At 35.5% G+C, this 22,949-nt stretch overlaps 2 protein-coding genes across 2 annotated transcripts; both read left to right on the top strand.

The window, feature by feature from the left end:
* The first annotated feature begins 500 nt into the window (after positions 1–500).
* LOC143583259 (pre-mRNA-processing-splicing factor 8A) lies at positions 501–11,359 on the top strand. Its single transcript, XM_077065614.1, has 23 exons — positions 501–975; positions 1,943–2,159; positions 2,246–2,636; positions 2,720–3,209; positions 3,306–4,096; positions 4,189–4,457; positions 4,545–5,164; positions 5,452–5,906; positions 5,989–6,115; positions 6,202–6,443; positions 6,529–6,652; positions 6,741–6,930; positions 7,016–7,123; positions 7,222–7,475; positions 7,895–8,511; positions 8,616–8,722; positions 8,810–9,064; positions 9,149–9,622; positions 9,710–9,871; positions 9,950–10,147; positions 10,229–10,507; positions 10,594–10,836; positions 10,931–11,359. The coding sequence occupies exons 1-23, from the start codon at positions 656–658 to the stop codon at positions 11,120–11,122; spliced, it is 7,125 nt and encodes a 2,374-aa protein (XP_076921729.1). The 5' UTR covers positions 501–655; the 3' UTR covers positions 11,123–11,359.
* Positions 11,360–20,281: 8,922 nt separating this feature from the next.
* On the top strand, positions 20,282–22,933 carry LOC143581943 (hypothetical protein At1g04090-like). Its single transcript, XM_077064623.1, has 2 exons — positions 20,282–20,477; positions 21,288–22,933. The coding sequence occupies exons 1-2, from the start codon at positions 20,282–20,284 to the stop codon at positions 22,931–22,933; spliced, it is 1,842 nt and encodes a 613-aa protein (XP_076920738.1).
* The last annotated feature ends 16 nt before the right edge of the window (positions 22,934–22,949 follow it).

Genomic DNA, 22,949 nt, shown 5'->3' with positions numbered 1-22,949 from the left:
TTGAACTTTGTTAAATGTTACTTTTTTTAGGATGTTTATCAGTTTATTTTTGTTTTGTTATTGGTTTATTTACATTACAGGTAAAGAAGAATATGCTACATTTAAATTTTGTAGTGTAGTTTTTTTTCATAGGATACTCGAAACCCGATTAATCCAACCCGAAAACCCGAACCCGAAGAAACCGTGAGATATCTGGGTTGGGTTTCTGATCTATAATTAAAAACGTTGAAACCCGAAAGAACCTGACTCAAAAAACCGAAACCCGAAATAAACTAACCCGAAGAACATCCTTAGAATCCAGTCTAACAACTATATATATTACCTTTATTTAAAAAAAGTTTAATAAATAGCAGAATATATTTCTCAAATAACTAAGTTAAAAAGATATTTATTTGCATTGTTAGCCGCATCCCACACACCCAACAAGAGCCGACCACGTAACCAGGGTGCAACCGCCTTAACCCTCTTTATTATATACACCCCTTATCCATCACACTCATTTTAATTTCATTTACACACTCGTTTCACTGAACCACCATCGTCGTATCGTTCAGATCCAAAACCCTAGCCACCGCCATTCACTCTCTCATAAACCTTCACTAACCATCACATCCGTTAATTCCTAGGGTTTCATGGTTAACTATTACCAATAATCATGTGGAACAACAACAGCAACCACAACGCACCGGACATGTGGAACAATCCCGGTGCAATTGCTCCGCCTGGAACTGGCGGACCTCCGCCGTTAGCTCCGCCGGGGACTGGAGGCGTTGGCGGCTTGATTCCGCCACCGCCGGCCGCGCAACCGTCGTACACGGTGTTGCCCTCGCCGGCTGAAGCGGAGGCCAGGCTGGAAGAGAAGGCGAGGAAGTGGATGCAGCTGAACTCGAAGCGGTATGGAGATAAACGGAAGTTTGGATTCGTTGAGACGCAGAAGGAAGATATGCCGCCTGAGCATGTTAGGAAGATTATCAAGTGAGTTACTTGTTCTGTTTTGACCTAATTTTTATTATGCTAGCTGTAGTTTGCTTTAATAGGACTTGCTGACCTAATATTTCAGTAAGTGTGAATTAATAGGACTGTTTGACCTAATTAGTAAGGTGTAGAATAATCATGCTATAGTTTGATTTAGTAGTAGAGACTGTAGATTTCAGCTCATAATATTAAGTGTTTATACAAATTGAAATGATTACATATGCTGTGGATTAATATTACTTGTTCTGTTTGATCTAATGTTTTAGTTAGATGTGAATTAATAGGTCTGTGTGACCTAATTTTTTTTAGTAAGGTCTATACTAGTTATGCTATAGTTAGAATCAGTAGGAGAGACTGTAGATTCCAGCTCATATTATTAAGTGTTTATGTGGTTTATGAATACCAAATTGAAATGATTACAGATGCTGCAGATTATTATGTGTTCTATATGACCTAATGTTTTAGTAAGATGTGAATTAATAGGACTGTGTGAGCTAATATTTTTAGTTAAGATGTACAATAATTATGCTATAGGTTGAATTAACAGGACTGTAGATTTCAGCTCATGATATTTTCTTTGTCGTATGTGCATACAAATTGAAATGATTACAGATTCTGTAGATTATTAAGTATAACAGGACAAACTATACATGGTTTTAAGGGGTTGAAGTTCTGTTAAAACGTGACCACGCTTAAATCTTTTGAAACTGCTGTTTTCTCTGTTCTAAATTGTTTTTCTAATTTCGTTATTATGCCTTAGGGTGTACAATTTATGTTATAGTTTTATGTAGGTTCTGACTTTCTTGTTAATTGCATAAATTTCAGTCCTTGTCTTTGAATTCAGTCTTATTGTGTTTTCTTTTTCTCTCAATTAAGTTTTAAGAAGAGTAATTATTATGTAATGTTTATGTACTAGCAGTTTTACTAACAAGTATCATCTAATTTATAAGTTTGGTGTTTCTTACAGGGATCATGGTGATATGTCATCAAAGAAATACCGACATGATAAACGTGTGTACCTTGGGGCTCTTAAATTTGTTCCTCATGCGGTCTACAAGCTTCTGGAGAACATGCCCATGCCCTGGGAACAGGTCCGGGATGTTAAGGTGTTATATCACATTACTGGAGCAATAACATTCGTGAATGAGATTCCATGGGTTGTTGAACCCATATATCTAGCTCAGGTATGCCATTTTACATGAGGGTAATGTTATTATTTTATATTTTAGTAATGATTTTATTAATTAATGTTTAATTGTTTTATATGCAGTGGGGAACTATGTGGATTATGATGAGAAGGGAGAAGAGGGATCGGAGGCATTTTAAAAGAATGCGTTTTCCTCCTTTTGATGATGAAGAGCCTCCACTGGACTATGCTGACAATCTTCTTGACGTGGACCCGTTGGAACCGATTCAACTGGAGTTAGACGAGGAAGAAGATTCTGCTGTCTACACTTGGTTTTATGATCATAAACCGCTTGTTAAAACCAAACTTATTAATGGACCAAGTTATAGAAAGTGGCATCTTTCACTTCCTATCATGGCAACACTCCATCGATTAGCAGGGCAACTGCTTTCTGACCTAATTGACCGAAACTACTTTTACTTGTTTGATATGGAGTCGTTTTTCACTGCCAAAGCTCTTAATATGTGCATCCCAGGTATGCTTATGTATTTGATCATGTTCTTCTGATCCTTTTTTTGATCTGTTGGGGGATTTTTTTGACTGTGTTGTTGTTTGCAGGTGGTCCAAAATTTGAACCCTTGTATCGTGACATGGAGAAAGGTGACGAGGATTGGAATGAGTTTAATGATATCAACAAACTTATTATCCGTTCGCCTTTGAGGACTGAATACAGGATTGCTTTCCCGCATCTATATAACAATAGACCAAGGAAAGTAAGGTTGTGCGTATACCATACACCAATGGTGATGTATATCAAAACAGAGGATCCTGATTTGCCTGCATTTTATTATGATCCTCTGATACACCCGATAACTTCCGCTAATAAAGATCGGCGTGATAAGAAAGGGTATGAAGATGATGATGAAGACGATGAGTTCTCTTTGCCAGATGGTGTGGAACCTTTGCTTACTAACACTCCTTTGTATACTGACACAACAGCTGCCGGTATCTCTTTGTTGTTTGCTCCCCGGCCGTTTAATATGAGATCTGGTCGCATGAGACGTGCTGAAGATATACCTCTTGTGTCTGAGTGGTACAAGGAACACTGGTATGTTTTTGTTTCTTTCAGTGCTTCATCATTTTACTTGTAAATTATTTTGAGTTACCTTTATTGCTTACTTTTATTCCATTTTTATTTTTGCAGTCCTCCCTCATATCCAGTGAAAGTTCGGGTCAGCTACCAGAAGTTATTAAAATGTTTCGTTTTGAACGAGCTGCACCATAGACCACCTAAAGCTCAAAAGAAGAAGCACCTGTTCCGTTCTCTACAAGCTACTAAGTTTTTTCAAACCACTGAACTTGACTGGGCTGAAGCAGGTCTACAAGTTTGTAAACAAGGTTACAACATGCTCAATCTTTTAATTCATAGGAAGAACCTTAATTACCTCCATCTCGACTATAATTTCAATCTAAAGCCTGTCAAGACACTCACGACCAAGGAGCGCAAGAAATCCCGGTTTGGAAATGCTTTTCATCTTTGCCGTGAAATCTTGCGTTTGACAAAACTTGTTGTCGATGCAAACATTCAGTTCCGTTTGGGGAATGTCGATGCGTTCCAATTGGCTGATGGTTTGCAGTACACGTTTTCACATGTTGGACAATTGACGGGTATGTATCGTTACAAGTACCGACTCATGCGACAGATTCGAATGTGCAAAGATTTGAAACATTTGATTTATTACCGGTTTAATACTGGGCCCGTTGGGAAGGGGCCCGGATGTGGGTTCTGGGCGCCTATGTGGCGTGTGTGGTTGTTTTTCCTTCGTGGTATAGTGCCTTTGCTTGAAAGGTGGTTGGGTAATTTACTTGCTCGACAGTTTGAAGGACGACATTCTAAAGGAGTGGCTAAGACGGTTACAAAGCAACGTGTTGAAAGTCATTTCGATCTCGAGCTTCGTGCTGCTGTTATGCATGATGTTCTTGATGCTATGCCAGGTTCTAACACTAGTCCTTATTTAACACTAATCCTTATTTATTTTTTCATGTCACTTTTTTATGCTTTCTAATATTTTTTTATAAACTTTCAGAGGGAATAAAGCAAAATAAGGCAAGAACCATTTTGCAGCACTTGAGTGAAGCATGGCGTTGTTGGAAGGCAAATATCCCTTGGAAGGTACCTGGTTTACCGGTTCCTATTGAGAATATGATTCTACGGTATGTGAAGTCAAAAGCTGACTGGTGGACAAATGTTGCTCACTATAACCGTGAACGTATAAGGAGAGGTGCCACCGTTGATAAAACTGTTTGTAGAAAGAATTTAGGGAGATTGACTCGTCTTTGGCTCAAGGCAGAGCAGGTATGTATCACATATAGACATATGTTGTGTACGCGTGTGTGGTACATAGTCTGTTATTGATTTTTGTTTTTTTTACTTTTCTTACAGGAACGTCAACACAACTACTTGAAAGATGGTCCATATGTGACCCCAGAAGAAGCTGTGGCTATTTACACAACCACAGTGCACTGGTTGGAATCTAGAAAGTTTTCCCCAATACCGTTTCCGCCATTGTCTTACAAGCATGACACCAAGCTTCTTATTCTTGCTCTCGAGAGGCTCAAAGAATCTTACAGTGTAGCCGTGAGGTTAAACCAACTTCAAAGAGAAGAGTTGGGGTTGATTGAACAAGCTTATGATAATCCACATGAAGCATTATCAAGGATCAAGCGTCATCTTCTAACTCAACGTGCTTTTAAAGAAGTTGGCATTGAGTTTATGGATTTGTACAGCTATCTGATTCCAGTTTATGAGATCGAGCCTCTTGAAAAGATTACGGATGCTTATCTGGATCAGTACTTATGGTATGAAGGTGATAAACGCCATCTGTTTCCAAATTGGATTAAACCTGCAGATTCCGAGCCGCCACCGCTGTTGGTTTATAAATGGTGTCAAGGAATAAACAATTTGCAGGGCGTGTGGGACACTGGTGATGGCCAATGTGTCGTGATGCTTCAAACCAAGTTTGAAAAATTCTTCGAGAAGATCGATTTGACAATGCTAAACAGGTTTGTTGCTTAAATATCTTTTTTACTTATTAGAGGTGGCACAGTGGGCGGGGCGGGCGGTAACGGGTCAAAACGTGATCAGGTCAAACACAGAATATTTTGGTTGGGTTGACTCGAAACATCATTTTGTCAATTTATGTCTATAATTAGTGTCAAATATGATAGAAGAATTATATAAATTAATGAAGTTTTTTCTGGATAAGACAACCTTATCATGAGTGAAGAGGCTGAAATTGACACATTTAATTATTTGTATATTTTACTAAATTATTCTTTATCTTATGCAGGCTTCTACGGTTGGTTCTTGACCACAATATTGCTGATTATGTAACAGCAAAAAACAACGTAGTGTTGTCTTACAAGGATATGAGCCACACAAACTCATATGGGCTGATACGTGGTCTTCAATTTGCTTCCTTTGTGGTGCAATACTATGGGCTAGTGTTGGATCTTTTGATTCTTGGATTGACCCGTGCAAGTGAAATTGCGGGCCCGCCACAAATGCCTAACGAGTTCATTACTTTCTGGGACACGAAAGTCGAGACAAAACATCCTATTCGGTTGTACTCTCGGTACATTGATAAAGTGCACATCTTGTTTCGGTTTTCACATGAAGAGGCCCGGGATCTTATCCAGAGGTATCTCACTGAGCACCCTGATCCTAACAACGAGAATATGGTTGGTTATAATAACAAGAAGTGTTGGCCTCGAGATGCAAGGATGCGACTCATGAAACATGATGGTAAGCTTCTAGACTTAATATTCCAAATACAATGTAGATTTTGCTATTCAAAGCCAATTGTCTTCTTTGTATTTTTGACCAGTTAACCTTGGACGGAGTGTTTTCTGGGACATGAAGAACCGTCTTCCTAGGAGTATAACAACCTTAGAGTGGGAAAACAGCTTCGTTTCCGTTTACAGCAAAGATAACCCGAATCTGTTATTTAGCATGTAAGTTGCTTGATTTTTTATCTTTATCTCATCAGCATATTTGAATCAGAAATTCTTTTTTATAACTCGTTATATGTTGCATGCAGGTGTGGGTTTGAGGTTCGCATATTGCCGAAGATAAGAATGACTCAAGAGGCATTCAGTAATACAAAAGACGGAATTTGGAATTTACAGAATGAACTCACAAAGGAGCGTACTGCAATTGCTTTCTTACGGGTGGACGATGAACACATGAAAGTTTTTGAGAATCGTGTGAGACAGATTCTTATGAGCTCGGGTTCTACAACGTTTACAAAGATTGTTAACAAGTGGAACACAGCTCTAATAGGTGCCCAACTATTTACTTCTGTTTGATAATTATTGGTTATACTCTCTTTGTAAGTTGCGATAACTAATAGTTTGTTAATCTGCAGGCTTAATGACATACTTCCGTGAAGCAACTGTCCATACGCAAGAGCTGTTAGATCTATTGGTCAAGTGTGAGAACAAAATCCAAACTCGTATCAAAATTGGGTTGAACTCAAAAATGCCTAGCAGGTATGTTCATTAAGATTTCAGTTACTATGCAATATTGTGTTCCTTTTCATTTTTAGTGTATAATGATTTGGTAAAATTCTGCTTATAGGTTTCCACCTGTTATTTTCTACACACCCAAGGAAATTGGAGGGCTTGGTATGTTATCAATGGGTCACATATTAATTCCACAAAGTGATCTTCGGTACAGTCAGCAGACAGATGTTGGTGTAACTCACTTTAGGAGTGGTATGAGTCATGAAGAAGATCAATTGATTCCAAATCTGTATCGTTATATTCAGGTATTATATAATCTTATAAGTATTTGAATGTCTTAACAATTTTATGAGATGATTTGATTTTTAACCGCTTATCTTTTTTCAACAGCCATGGGAGAGTGAGTTCATTGATTCACAACGTGTTTGGGCGGAATATGCTCTTAAGAGGCAGGAAGCTCAGTCACAAAACAGACGTTTAACACTTGAAGATTTGGAAGTAAGTTTTATTTGTTGTACATATTATTATTATTATTATGTTTAATGTTTATGTTTTAAGGCATTTGAGTTAATTTTTTTTATTAAACTTTGTTATAGGATTCGTGGGACCGTGGGATACCGAGAATCAATACCCTGTTCCAGAAGGACCGACACACACTAGCATATGACAAGGGTTGGAGAGTGAGGACTGATTTCAAGCAATACCAGGTTCTCAAACAGAACCCATTTTGGTGGACCCACCAGAGACATGATGGTAAATTATGGAATTTGAATAATTACCGAACAGATGTTATTCAAGCGCTAGGTGGTGTTGAAGGAATCCTCGAGCACACATTATTTAAAGGAACATAGTACGTTTTACTGCCTTATTTCTCTTCAAATTAACTAGGCTTGTAAATGAACTGAACATGAAAGGACAAAAATAATCAAACATAGATGAGTGCATAACTGAGGTAAATAGTAAATTTGAAGAACAATGTGTTGGGCCTATAAAGTTATTAAAACTAGACTAAATTGAATGGGCTTAAAAATATTAAATGAGCGAACGTAGATGAATGCTCACGAACAATAAATGAACAAACGTGACATACGATTCATGTTTGTTCGTTTAACTAGATGATTAAAAACTTTTGTTTATGTTCGTTTGTTTCAATGAACGTTAGGTTTGTTTGCACGTTACATGCCTACAATCAACTATAAGCGTGCTCTCTCTGTAACAGTTGCTCTCTTTGTAACAATTGTGATTTATTTTTAATTATTTATTTTACAGTTTCCCGACATGGGAGGGTCTTTTTTGGGAGAAAGCTTCAGGATTTGAAGAGTCAATGAAGTATAAAAAGCTGACTAATGCTCAGAGATCCGGGCTGAACCAGATTCCAAACCGTAGGTTCACACTCTGGTGGTCTCCAACCATTAACCGAGCCAACGTGTATGTCGGTTTCCAAGTCCAACTCGATTTAACTGGAATCTTTATGCATGGAAAGATCCCAACCCTAAAGATCTCTCTGATCCAAATCTTCCGGGCCCACTTGTGGCAGAAGGTGCACGAGAGTGTCGTGATGGATCTGTGTCAAGTGTTGGATCAAGAACTCGACGCGCTAGAAATCGAAACTGTGCAGAAGGAAACAATTCATCCACGTAAGAGTTATAAGATGAATAGTTCATGTGCCGATATTCTGTTATTCGCTGCTCATAGGTGGCCCATGTCAAAACCAAGCCTTGTGGCCGAGTCAAAGGACGTGTTTGACCAGAAAGCCAGTAACAAGTACTGGATCGATGTGCAGTTGCGGTGGGGTGATTATGATTCTCATGATATTGAGCGTTACACCAGGGCTAAATTTATGGACTACACCACTGATAACATGTCTATCTATCCATCGCCAACAGGTACATCATTTAAATCGTGCAAATCATAACTCATATAAGTGACATTGTGACACTTAGTAATTTTTTATTATAAAGCCATACTAACATTTAATGTACGCTGGCAGGTGTGATGATTGGACTAGATCTTGCATACAACTTGCATTCTGCTTTTGGTAACTGGTTCCCTGGGTCAAAGCCGCTACTTGCTCAGGCTATGAACAAGATTATGAAGGTATTGGCCATAATTGACCATAGTCTTTGTTTTGATATTTTGTTTGTAATGATATTAAGTTAGTGAACTTGTTTTTATTTTTTGCAGTCAAATCCGGCTTTATACGTGTTGAGGGAGCGTATAAGGAAAGGGTTGCAGTTGTATTCTTCAGAGCCGACTGAACCTTATCTGTCATCTCAAAACTATGGAGAAATCTTCAGCAACCAGATTATTTGGTTTGTTGATGATACAAATGTGTACCGTGTTACCATTCACAAAACCTTTGAAGGAAATCTTACCACAAAACCAATCAACGGTGCGATTTTCATATTCAATCCCCGCACAGGACAACTGTTTTTGAAGGTTTGTCCTTTTTTTATATATAATCACTTTCAGTGGTTATCATATTTCCCAACTAACTGATTTATGCCTGTTTGTATTTGTCAGGTTATTCACACGAGTGTGTGGGCGGGTCAAAAACGTCTCGGTCAACTTGCCAAGTGGAAAACAGCAGAAGAAGTTGCTGCCCTTGTTCGTTCGTTACCCGTTGAAGAGCAACCGAAGCAAATCATTGTTACCCGTAAAGGCATGTTGGATCCGCTCGAAGTCCACTTGCTCGACTTTCCCAATATTGTCATCAAGGGAAGCGAGTTACAGCTTCCATTCCAAGCATGTCTAAAAATTGAAAAATTCGGGGATTTAATTCTAAAAGCATCCGAACCGCAAATGGTCTTGTTCAACATTTATGATGACTGGTTAAAAAGCATATCATCATACACAGCATTCTCGAGGCTGATTTTAATCCTCCGTGCTTTACATGTCAATAATGAGAAGGCTAAAATGTTGTTAAAGCCTGATAAGACGATTGTCACCGAGCCCCATCATATCTGGCCTTCACTTACTGATGATCAATGGGTGAAGGTAAGTTCTCATTAACTTTCTGCTACATGTTAAATTTTTTTTTTTGTAGAACAAGACAAGTAGTTGAAGCTAATAATATTATTGCAGGTTGAAGTTGCTTTAAGAGATCTCATATTGTCTGATTATGCAAAGAAGAATAATGTGAACACTTCCGCACTCACACAATCTGAGATTCGTGATATTATTCTTGGTGCTGAAATTACTCCACCATCACAGCAACGGCAACAGATAGCTGAAATTGAAAAACAGGTATTTGTTAATTAATGTTCTTACTTTAAAAATATTTGGGGTGTTACTTATGTGGCATGATTAATCTATGTCTTGTAGGCAAAAGAAGCTAGTCAGTTGACAGCTGTCACCACCAAAACGACAAATGTTCATGGGGACGAACTTATTGTTACCACCACAAGTCCCTATGAACAAGCTGCATTCGGTTCCAAGACTGATTGGCGTGTGCGTGCAATATCAGCCACCAATCTTTATCTCCGTGTAAATCATATTTATGTCAACTCAGAGGACATAAAGGTAAATTTACCTACACTTCTATCATTTAGTTAACCTCACTAAATTTCCTTATATATTTAATAACTCAAATATCTGTTACAGGAGACGGGATATACATACATCATGCCAAAGAATATATTGAAGAAATTCATATGCATTGCAGATTTGAGAACTCAAATATGCGGATACTTATATGGTGTGAGCCCACCCGATAACCCTCAAGTGAAAGAAATCCGCTGCATTGCCATGCCACCACAATGGGGTACACATCAGCAAGTCCATCTCCCGTCAGCTCTCCCTGAACATGACTTCCTTAACGACCTCGAGCCGTTAGGATGGATGCACACACAGCCAAATGAGCTTCCTCAACTATCCCCACAGGTTTGTTATTACATCGGTCTGTTACTTTAGTTCATAACGAACGATAGCATGGTAATTTTACTGAACACACTAATATTTTTTTGCAGGATCTTACGTTCCATGCTCGGATTTTGGAAAATAACAAGCAGTGGGATGGGGAAAAATCCATTATTTTGACGTGTAGTTTTACTCCGGGTTCGTGCTCGTTGACTGCTTATAAGCTTACACCGACTGGTTATGAGTGGGGCCGTGCAAATAAGGATTCAGGAAGCAATCCTCACGGGTATCTTCCAACCCATTACGAGAAGGTTCAGATGCTTCTAAGTGACCGTTTCCTCGGTTTCTATATGGTAATAATATTTTCACTCGTGTCCTGTTTATTTACATTTCTAGAGTCATGGTTGGTAACTAATCTTGTTCTGCTGGCCTTTGATTTTGACTTAGGTTCCTGATAATGGTCCTTGGAATTACAATTTCATGGGGGTGAAGCATACAGTTAGCATGAAGTATGGATTGAAGCTCGGAACTCCACGAGAATATTATCATGAAGATCACAGACCGACACATTTCTTGGAGTTTAGCAATTTGGAAGAGGCTGATGTGGCAGAGGGTGATCGCGAGGATACGTTCTCTTGAACGAATTGTTTATGGTTACTTGAAAACAAGATACTTGTATGCTGGGGTTATTATGTTAAAGCTTGTTATGAAGTTGATGCTCGTGCAGATACGTATTTTGTCTATCGAATCATGATTGGGCATGTACTCATGTATGGTTAAAACACACTTTGTTCTGCACAATATCCATGTAAACGTGCAACGTTTTTGTATTGAGCTCGTTCATGTATTTTAACCCGTTAGACGTTTATTTTGATACTTTTTAAGTATTTTCCTTCTTTTATACATTTAGAGTTGATCTCTCATATTTGCATTTAGATTAAGTTACCAACCTACTTATCGACTGTTATGAAGTGTTTTAACGAGTTGATTTGATAAAACCTTTTCACGTTATGATAAAGTGTAAAGCTGGATGTGTAGAGGAGCACAAATCGGGTTTTTCTAATATCCGGGTTCAGGTATGGACCGGTTTCGGGTATGATTGGGTATTAGAAAATTGGGTATTGAGAGAAATCGGGTAGGGTATTGAGGAGAAAAACTCAACCCTATGTACCCGGGTAGGGTATGATCGGGTTCGGGTATTGGAACCGGGTACGACCGAGGATTAATACCCTGTTTTGAATTTGGAATTTTCTTTATACATTTTAAATTTGTTTAAATTTTAATTTTGCTTATTAATGTATAAAAATAATTAAACTATATTACAAAAACCATAAATCCACTTAATTACAAATATTTACTTAGTAATATGCATTTTACAAAAACTTAAACATAAAAGTTGTGAAGTAAACATAAAAATATACTATAAAAACTCATGTATTATTTCGGGTATTAGAAAATTGGTATTGGGTATCGGGTATAGGGTATGACCGGATCCGGGTATTTACGGGTATAAATCGGTACGGTTTAGGGTACGGGTATTGACCTCAAAATGCATACCCTATCCATACCCTACGGGTAGGGTCGGTTCCGGTTTCGGGTATAGAATACCCGGGTATAAAATAAACAGGTTCCGGGTATTTTTTCGGGTCCGGTTCCGGGTACGGGTTTTTTGTGCACCTCTATGGACGTGTTCTAACAAAGATAACAAAGTCCATCTAACATTGCTCAACCTCATATTATGTGACCAAGCCTTTTACTAATACATATATCATTATATAAGCCAACTTTATATGTATGTAAATTGATAATTAGAAATAAAACAGAAATTAGTTGAAAAACATTTTGGTTGGGAAGCCCCAACAAAGGCGATTTTTTTCCCATAGGCTTCTTTGAGGTTATTCTAAGCAAGCTTGATTTGTGGTGGCTACACGTATTTTGAGTCCTAAAACGGAATCTAAACTTTTAAGGTCATGCATCCCTCCTATATCCGGGTTTGGGACTGGCAATGATAAACTAAAAAGGTTTATAACCGCCGGAGTTAAGGAATGTTTTATTTTTAACTTAAATATATATGTCTATGCATATGAGTTGTTATTAAAGGAATTGAAGAGATTGAAAGGTGTGTTCCTCATGCATCTACAAGAGAATTAAAATTTAAAAACTGTACTCATCATGTTGCAATTTACAATCAGTTATTTGTATTTGTTTTGAATGATGATAGTTGTAGGGTTAGAGACGAATTACTCGTCTACAAGAGTAATAGATGATCATGTGGTTGAAGATGCAAATGCGGTCATATTATATTGTAGTACTGATATGAACCCAAAGTATACATGACAACATTTGCACCTTTCACTGCATGACAACTATATTCTCTTGTAAACGAGTAATTCGCTTCACCCAAACAACCACTATCTCAAGAGCCAATTCACAAAAGATGATCATACAAAAATATAACATAAGTCCTAAACCTATACAATGCAGTCTATATAATTTTGAACCCGTATGAACTTCCAAACTAACAAATTTTCATAATAATTTCTAAGAAGATTTCGTGACAATTAATAATATGGTACCTAATGAATAACTATCAAAAGTAGTTTCATTACAAGTTAAGAAAATATGCTATATGTCAATTTGAATATACTTTGATATTTCATGTATAATTAACACAAGCCGTAAAAAACTAGTAGTTGACCCGTCCGGTGGACGGGAATATCAACTCTGTGATGACTACATTAATTTGCTTTTTTTTTTTGTAACATACATATGACTGTCGAAATACTATTATGCTGAGATGTGACTATTCCCACCTTGCGGTAAAAAATAATTACAACTCGGTTTTGTGTCATATAAACTGTTACATTAACTTTATTTGTTATGTATAATGGACTGTTGAAACGTGCATTTTAATGTTGTTAATATAATAGATGAAGGACTAACTATGTAGTTTTATATGCACGTTGGAAACACAGAGACTTGAAAACTTTTTTTTAGGATTTAAAACATCGGTTATTTTTATTGTAAATGCATTCCCATATAAAAGAAACTAATGTTTGGGTGGGGGGGGTGGGGGGGAGATGGCTAACACCAAAGAACTCCCAGTCGCGTGTGTTGTGCGGTTGGTGCCATCATCATTCAAACCATCGTATCTACAATCATAAACATGCCTGCCTTCACAGGTATGTCATCAAACATATTAATGGTTTCAAGAATAGTCACAATTTACAAGTAGAAAAAGATAAATGGTTAGTCGATTAGATCCTACAAACATAGAAAAAAATTATTAAATAGACGTACCTCCTCGTCATAGATAGTTGTGTGATGATTATACACTTTATCCATGATGAAATCACCTAACGACACAATAAACAATGCACCTAAGAAGTGGTATCTAGAATCTAATAAATAGTGTAGTAGCCACTACCATAACAACTGCAACTCCACTTCCCAACTTTGTAGGAAATGGTACCGTTGAAAAGAAACTCTTAAATTGTCAATATAGTTTTCAATAAAAATCGATTTACTTTATTTAATATAACATTTGATTCAACTTATTTGTAGGAGAACATGGTAGTGGACAATATCTAATACCCGATCAAGAACTTTATTTGTAATGAAACAACATCAAATGTAGCAATTGTAAGGCAATGTCCCAAGTCTTTAGGAAGAGAATAAGTAAATTATAGCAATAATTTTGAGGTAAAACGACCAATCGCGTGTTGATATTAACATGAGAAAATCCTCTTGGCAATGTTGTTTGAACCTCGATGATAGATCCATAATTAATCCACAAGGTCAGAAGGCGAAGGATATCCTGTAAAATAGAAAAATAACCCGAAAGCATTATAAAACATATGAAAATCATGAATAACAAATTAAGGATATTAAGATTCTTGCTGCAAGAAACCAAGGTAGTGACTTACTTGCAAGCTATCATGTACGCCCTTAGCATGCGCTGCACAACCAATATAATGAAAATATCCAGTAACTGCTGCTACTATAAAGTGTGCAGCAGAATTAGAACGACCTTCAATTGAGTAATGAGACATGACAATCGTGCTAAAAAGATCCCAGGTGTGCCACACTTTTGCTCGTCTCGTGGCACTATGAGTCACATGCCTGAATGAGGTAAGAATATCTACAAGATATACAATAAATAAGAATAAAAATGAATTTCAAAATGAATGATAAGAACAGAATCTCATGTTAAAATCTTTAAAACTTGTGGCAACCTACCTTGTATAGACTCATTATCAAGAACAGGGGTAAGAGTCTGTTGCCACAATCCGAGTTTCAAATATACACGTGCCATAAGTGATACGTTTGGAACACCCACCAAACCAGTTGGTTATGATGCTCGATGACCAGAAGTACTTGAAAGCTCTATGACAAGATCCTGAAAACGAAAGAGTAAAAAAAAAATAAAGCAAACCGATAATTAATTATAAAAGTTGTTCTATTAAAATTTATAAAAAGTAAAAATAAATGAAATGATCAGCCTACCTTCAACCAAGCAAAAGCTTCCTCCCTAAGTGACCATTGGTATTTTGCCACCTTCGTAAGCCAGATTATCCCATGTCAGTCAACAGTATTCATCTTTAGTAAGATCACTTAGAAAAGTGTGTATTATAAGTAAAAACAATAAATTACAGATAATTATAATAATAGACAAACTGATCGGAAACATTCACCTCACAAAGTCAAGGCGCCAGTCATCATAACCAATATTGCTCTTAAGCCACTTCAGCCACAGTTTTACAACATTACTTGCAATATCCTGGAAATGATCAATGTCCGGTACCATGGAAACATGTCACCTGCAATTCATAACATGAACATATAGAGTGATACAAATAAAAATGCATATATAGGTGGATCATAAGTAATTGCTGTAAATAATTATATATATACTACTTGAAGGATTACCACGATTTGGATTATCACAAACAATTGCCTCGGGTCCCATGCAAGCTTCCCGCCAAATATGTTCAGAGTCCTGAACAACAGCAAAAAAATGGTAATGACAAATTTAGATTTAATAATAATCATGCAAGATTAATAACATGGCCTAGTTCAGAGTCCTGAACAACAGTGTCATTGCAGCAGAACTCCTTTTTGAGATCCTTCAAAATCCGTATCTGAAATCCTTTTTTATACCCAGCACAGTTGTCAAGCTTTTCCTACGATTATGTTGCTAAATGCGAATATGAGCGTACTCTTTTGACCCAACACCAGGATCCTCGGCATTAGCTTCCGCAAAGGGGTCTATAAAAACAAATATAATTAATAAAAAAAAGTAGTTTGAAAATAAATTATTGAAGATAAACTATACCAGAAAGTGATTACCAAAAGTAGATGGAATCTGAAGATTGAGTTCAGGCGTGAAACTTAGCTGGAAAAGTGAAACTGTGATCGAAGCTTTTCTTGATGAATATCTTGTTCGGATATGATAAAAAGATAAAATCAAAATAAATGAGTAAATTTTTGCATTACATGTAAGAAGTATGTAAAATACTAATTTAACAATTAGTCTGATATGGTTAAACAAACTATACCAACCAATATAAATATAAATACTTAACCCATAAGGAAGCACACCAAATCGATGTAAGTGAATTTGACCCTTTTGAATTTTCACCTGCTTATGAGCACATTGATGATTTAGTACAACAATTTGTAGTAGCTGTTGCTGCTGCTAGTGACTCGCTTCCATGCAACGACTTACTGTCTTTCTTTAAAGTCATAAATATGCCCGTTTTGTTTGTGGCTTTACATGCATGTTTAGACAAAGTAAGTTCAATGTAACAAATTACCGGTAAGTGTTAAAAACATACAGATAACACACAAAAGATAACTAATAAGTTTTAACACATAAAGATAACATATATCATATAGCTAACTATAGAACCTAGACCTGATAACAGATGAGTAATTCCATTAAATTCCCTGTTAAAGTTAACATAAGAAATAGCATTGACTTTTCGAAGAAACAATATATGAAAACGAATGGTATATTCACACAGAAACAATTAGGTACCTTTCCTTTGGGGTCAAAGCAAGGGTAAATGAATCAAATCAATAAAGCCCCATGTTCAATAAAGTATGTATTGTTGAATTAAATCAACTTAATAAGCTTGTATATTTATTACAGACTTGTATGTATAGAAGTATACCTGGAATTTGAGGATTTTCATCAGTATGGTTTGGAGTTGAAATATGCATAGATGAAAACCGATCATTTATGGCGAGGATTCCATTTCAAGCCTTTTCTATGGTTGAGATTTAATCTCACTCACCATATAATATATAATATTCAAATCGTAGTCAAAAGTCGAAAAGAGTTGGAATCTTCAAATTCGAATATTTAAAAATGTTACTTAGAAATACTATTTTAAAGGATTAAAAGACCAACTTCAAAATTGAAAAAAAAAAGTTAATATTTTTATTTCAGTTTTAGTTATTGTTACGTATAAGCTTGAAAAAATGTTGCTAGAATGAAGTAAAATTAAATACCCTAGTAACAAGCCAAATTCATATTTATTATGAGTTTTGATTGTAATAGGAATTATGTGTGTCATAACTCATAACTAATGTCAATGAATCACATATAAGACCGGTCATTATGGGGCGCCCTTGGGAGCCTTTTTGGGCGCCGAACACCATCGTGGGGCGTCGTATGTCCGATTGTTTCAACGACCGACGTGAACGGGAAATCCTGTGGGCCATCTCTCTCTATCTCTCACACACACACATACATACATACATACATACATATATATAAATAGAAAATGGTTCAAATAAGAATAAGAAGTTTCATACGAATGGTAAGAACCAACAAATTTTTGACATTTGGCATTAAAAATGATGGTGAAAGAACAATTCTAGGAAACTATGTCGGTTATTGGTAATTTTAAATCTCAACCATTGATTAACATGATCCAATGGATATGATTTATTCTTAGTCTTCCAAGAAAACTAATTATTTTTAGGATAACCCTCCCCTATATATATATATATATATATATATATATATATAGAACCCTTTTAAGATCTTAAAAGGGTTCTCTTAAGATCCTTACCCTATATATATATATATATATATATATATATATATATATATATATATATATATATATAGGGTAAGGATCTTAAGAGAACCCTTTGCAAATTGAGAACCATTTTGGACCACTGACAACACATTTAAAAAAATATTTAAAAAATCATAAAACAAAAAATAACAAAAATTTTAAAAAAGTAAAAAAACAAAATTCTTATATTTCATTCCGGTTTCATTAAAAAAATAAAAAAAACAAAAAAAACCGTTGTATTATACACATATGTATAATTTTATTTAATCTTTAGTTACGTAATATACACATATGTACAATATAATTTATCTTAAATTATAAACATGTGTATAAAAAAATCATGTAAATGTACATATATGTATATATTATACATATATGTATTATAATTTGCTAAACCGAGTTTTTTTAATGAAACCATGATGTTAAAATAAAAATTTTGTTTTTTTTACTTTTTTCATTATTGTGTTTTTTTTGTATTTTATGATTTTTTTTTATTTTTGAATTTTTGTGGTCCAAAATGGTTCCCAAAGTTCTTAATTTTAAAAAAGTTCTCTCATGAGCATCTATGAACCAATAAAACATGTGTTGATGTTCGGTTGTTTAACTAAATGCATATTAATTTTCATCTTCGTTCCTTTCTGACTTAATAAACAAATATCGAAGTTCATGAACGGTTATGAAAGTTTGGTTTGTTTACAAGCCTACAAATTACTATTAATATTGATAATTAAACATTAGGTAACAATTGTAATTTTTTTTGAACATCAAATTTATTTTCACCAAAATCCTTTAACCTTGCACTTGCAAGGATTTGAACCCACCATTCCTATTTTAAAAGGGTGGACACCATGCTACTAGACCATTATAAATTTTTTTTTTTGGATTGGAAGTTCATAAAAGTTCAGAATGTTATGTAATTAAACGGTACAAGTTTAAGGTTTTCTGTACCTGTTATGAACGATCAACTTTCTTGAATGGTTATGTAGATTATAGTTGTTTTGTTGAAGCAAGTTTTTTTTTGTCTACGATTGTTATATATTATGTGGTGAAAGATACTAGCGTGGTCATATTATAAACGTTCTAAACATGTAATTTGCTTTATTCTAATAACTACAATCTACAATGCCAATATCAGAAAAGATGATCATCCAAAACTCGTATAAAAAGCCTTAACTTAGACAATAACTATATAATTTTAAACTCGTGAACTTTTAAACAACAATGTCCGAAATTCATGAAAAAATCTTTCATAACATTTAAATCCACGTGACACAATTAATATCGGTACCTAATGTTCAAGTTCGTTATAAGTTAAGAATCGATCATACGTATATATAAAAATGTACTTTGATGTTTCATATAATTATTAACACAAGCGATAAAAGAATGATTCTCCAAATTTATGAAAAGAAATTCGAATCACGCACAATACGACCAAGAACGTCCTCCCTCTCAATGGATTCTTCAGGATCTATCATAAACTTTAAGATCCAACAAAATTTTAAGCGATTAATTAGATATTAAAACTTATCTTATATTTGATTGCACGGTTCTTAGTAAATCAGCCTCAAACGGTTCCTTATGAGACGGAATATCATTATCTTCGTGTTGGTTAGAGACTTAGGTGCTGTTTGGTTGCCTCTTAATGATTAAGAGATATCCTTAAGTCTGAACCATTAACCATTAATCTTAAGTCCGAATGGTAAAGATGCCACCTCTTAACCATTAAGATGCTATAAACCATTAAGATGTAGCTTCTTAATGATCATTAAAAGGCTACCAAACAACCCCTAATTAGAAACAAATGATGGTACAGTTTTTTTTTAAATAATAATATAGTCATACCTCATATAGTCATATATACTTAACCAAACATAATCATAATCAATTAACCAGATATAAAAGTACGTAATAAAATGTAGACAATATCCATCAAAACACATTAATCTTTGTTTCAACACAATCAAAACTAGTTAGTCTTATTTATGTATTTTTCAAATATAATCTCTTTAATTTAATTTGTTAACTCGTTTACCCATATATTAAGCCAAATTTTATAATAAACGTCAAAATAGTCCCACGTTTAAACTTTGGGTTTCAATTACCAAACATGCTAATTATTAAGTTTTTATGCACACAATAATAACCATTTACAACATTTAATTACCTAAAATATGATTATTGCTGAAATGTCAACTTAAGCCATTCTTATTACAGAATAGATTTTGTGTCGGTTAAAAAAAGTTGTTTTTATTAAAGAAGTCTCCATGTGGTCAATGCATAGTTTACATGGTTAACAAAGTAAACTTTTAACAATAATACTTGAATACTATAAATAACCAAGGAGAACTAATTTCAGCACCCTATAAACTTGTATTGTACGTTTGATATGTGTTTAAATATTATAATACATACTATATATATAACCAAGGAGAAATTTCGACCCTATAAACTTGTATTGTACGTTCGATATGTGTTTAAATATAACAATATAAAGTGAAGTAAGGAAACAGTAACTACTTGGAATATATATATATATATATATATATATATATATATATATATATATATAACAATAATAGGAGATTATGAATATCTCAAATATTTTATGGGAGATATCGAATTAATAATTACCATGGTAAAAAAAGTACGTACTTACTATACAATCATATATATATACTTGTGTATGTATGCATTAATCTTCAGAATGACTCGTGAAATGGCGGGTGTTCCTCTTTCTAGCTTCTCACTTCATTTTTATAAAACAATTTTCATAATCTTTCTGATTGTTTGCACCACATCTGCGTTTAATGATTTCTCGTCATTACTTGATCTTAGCAATAATGCGGAAGATGATGTCGTATCATTTGGTATCACTGGCCAATCACTCTCATATCCTGCAGGTATTTCGTATTACCTCTCTAGCTATGTATATATATATGGCGATATTCATAAGATTTTATTTTATTTTCTGTCATTGATGTCCTATAGTTGTTTTTTTAAATAAGATGCAGTTGTATTAAGCTAAAAGAGTATGATGTTTTTTTTTACATTTGTTTGCCATGATTCTTATTAAAATTAAAAGAAGATATTACATAGTTGTTTTTTTAAATTTGTTTGCCATAAACACACGTATAAATATTACATGAGCAAAGATATGGATGCGTACATGTACATGCGTGACAAAACTCAAATAACCATTATTTGATATTTAGTTTATTGGCTTGCATTGATATGTTTGAAACCGAATAATGAACACCTTTGTGTTGTGCACTTGTAATCTTTTGATTACAAGATCTATAAATTCAATAACATATGGTTTAAATGTAATTGTTTGTTATTTAGTTGTCCATTTATTCAGAATATACTGTCTCTCAATGTATACATATATGATATTTATAAGTTTTTATTTTGTTTTTTTTGTCATTCATGTCATATAGTTGTTTTAAATAAGATGCAGATCTATATATATTAACTAAGCTTAAAAACTATGATGTTTTCTTAAGTTTGTTATATTCAGTTTATTGGGATAGAATTGAGAGATTTGATACCGAATTAATGAGCACCTTGTGCATGTGTTCTGTACACTTGTAATATTTTAGTTTCTACTAGATTTGTAATCTTAATACCATATTGTTTAAATGTGATTGTGTATTAATTAGTTTATGTTTTAAAACATTAACGTTCTAAACAATATATAAATTTGTTTACAGGTGGTGGAGAATTTGGAAATGGGGCAATTGATCTTGGAGGTTTAAAGGTTCATGAAGCTTTGTACTTCAAGAAAATATGGGAAACACACAGTGGTGGTCCAAAGGGTCTTGGTGCTACATTTTATGAACCAACTTCCATCCCAGCCGGCTTCAGTTTGATCGGTCACTTTTGCAAACCAAACTCCAAACCCATGGTTTCAGCGGTTCTTGTAGCTAAAGACACCACAGGCGACCCATCACACGGTGCACTGAAGAGTCCCATAGACTATACTCTTATTTGGACTAGTAAGGGTTCAAATGTAAGCAGCTGGCGAGAAGATGGTTACATTTGGCTCCCAATTGCGCCCTACTGTTATAAAGCCGTAGGTCACATTGTCACGACTTCCCTTGAAAAGCCCTCACTCGACAAGGTTAAGTGTGTTAGATCCGACTTCACGGAGTTAACCAAGGTGGACAAATGGATATGGGGGCATAAGATGGGGATTAGTTCGAGTATGGTTAACTTGCATACTACAAAACCAAAAACTAGAGGCCGAAGTGTTCCGACGGGTATGTTTTTGGCGCGGAATAGCTGGAGTACACACGAGTTAGCGTCTTTAAAGATGGTCAAGAGTTATGCTTATTCTGCTATGCCTAATCCCTCACAAATCACTACAATGATCAAAGCTTATGCCCCATTGGTTTATTTCCATCCTGATGAGGAGTACTTTCCATCTTCGGTTTTGTGGTTCTTTGAAAACAGTGCTCAGCTACACCAACTCGGTCAACCTCCAAGTGGTGTGATCAACGATGGCGATAACCTTCCGATAGATGGTACAGCAGATGATGCCTTTCTAGACCTCCCGTCAGATCAGCCTTCCAGTGCAAGGGCACGAAAAGGGTCTTTGTCGGGTGCAGTTGCTTACATACATGTGAAACCCGCACTAGGGGGAACATGTACCGATCTAGCCATATGGTTGTATTACCCGTTCAACGGGGGAGGGCTGTTTCAACTCGGACCAGTCTCCATAAGCCTAGGAAAGATAGGGGCGCATGTTAGCGATTGGGAGCATATAACGTTAAGGTTCGATAACTTTAACGGAGCTTTAAAGGCGGTATATCTATCGCAACATGCTAAGGGTATATGGCTAGCGCCTAGTGAATTTGAGCTCATTAATGGAACTAGACCGGTGGTGTATGCATCTTTGCATGGTCATGCACATTACCCTAGTCCATCTTCTCGTATACATTTGGCTGGAAAACTCGATCCAAGCGACATACGACGACTGTTATCCAATGAGCTACAGAAGATGAACGGTTCGATTAAATCACAAATTGCCAAGTTTGGGTTTCATTTTGGGTTTGGTGCTAGGGATGACACTGCAAAAAGTAACAACGTGATGGATATCGCGTCAAGCTATAATGTTGTGAGTTTTGGAAACCATAGAGTTGGTACCGAGCCATGGTTGGATTATACAGGGAGATGGGGTCCTAAGTTTACTTACGATTTTATGAAGGAGATGTTGGCGATTGCACACGATTTACCATGGCCTTTGAAACAAATTTTCACTAAAGTTATGAAGAAGATCCCTCCTGAGTTTTTCGGACAAGAAGGTCCTCAAGGCCCAAAAATGAAAGTAAGTTGGTGGGGAGATGAGCTTGTTTGATAGAAGATCATCAACA

Source organism: Bidens hawaiensis, unplaced genomic scaffold, assembly GCF_021521415.1.
Source record: "Bidens hawaiensis isolate Kalapana, Puna unplaced genomic scaffold, B.hawaiensis_p1.1 tig00001511_1, whole genome shotgun sequence".
In the NCBI taxonomy this organism is placed as follows: domain Eukaryota; kingdom Viridiplantae; phylum Streptophyta; class Magnoliopsida; order Asterales; family Asteraceae; genus Bidens; species Bidens hawaiensis.
This window is presented reverse-complemented; position numbering and strand designations above follow the sequence as displayed.

Coding starts and splice junctions, on each gene's coding strand:
- LOC143583259 (XM_077065614.1), top strand. CDS start 656: ATGTGGAACAACAACAGCAACCACAACGCACCGGACATGTGGAACAAT. Junction 6,653..6,740: donor AACTCAAAAATGCCTAGCAG/GTATGTTCATTA, acceptor TTCTGCTTATAG/GTTTCCACCTGTTATTTTCT. Junction 10,508..10,593: donor TTCCTCAACTATCCCCACAG/GTTTGTTATTAC, acceptor ATTTTTTTGCAG/GATCTTACGTTCCATGCTCG.
- LOC143581943 (XM_077064623.1), top strand. CDS start 20,282: ATGACTCGTGAAATGGCGGGTGTTCCTCTTTCTAGCTTCTCACTTCAT. Junction 20,478..21,287: donor ATCACTCTCATATCCTGCAG/GTATTTCGTATT, acceptor ATTTGTTTACAG/GTGGTGGAGAATTTGGAAAT.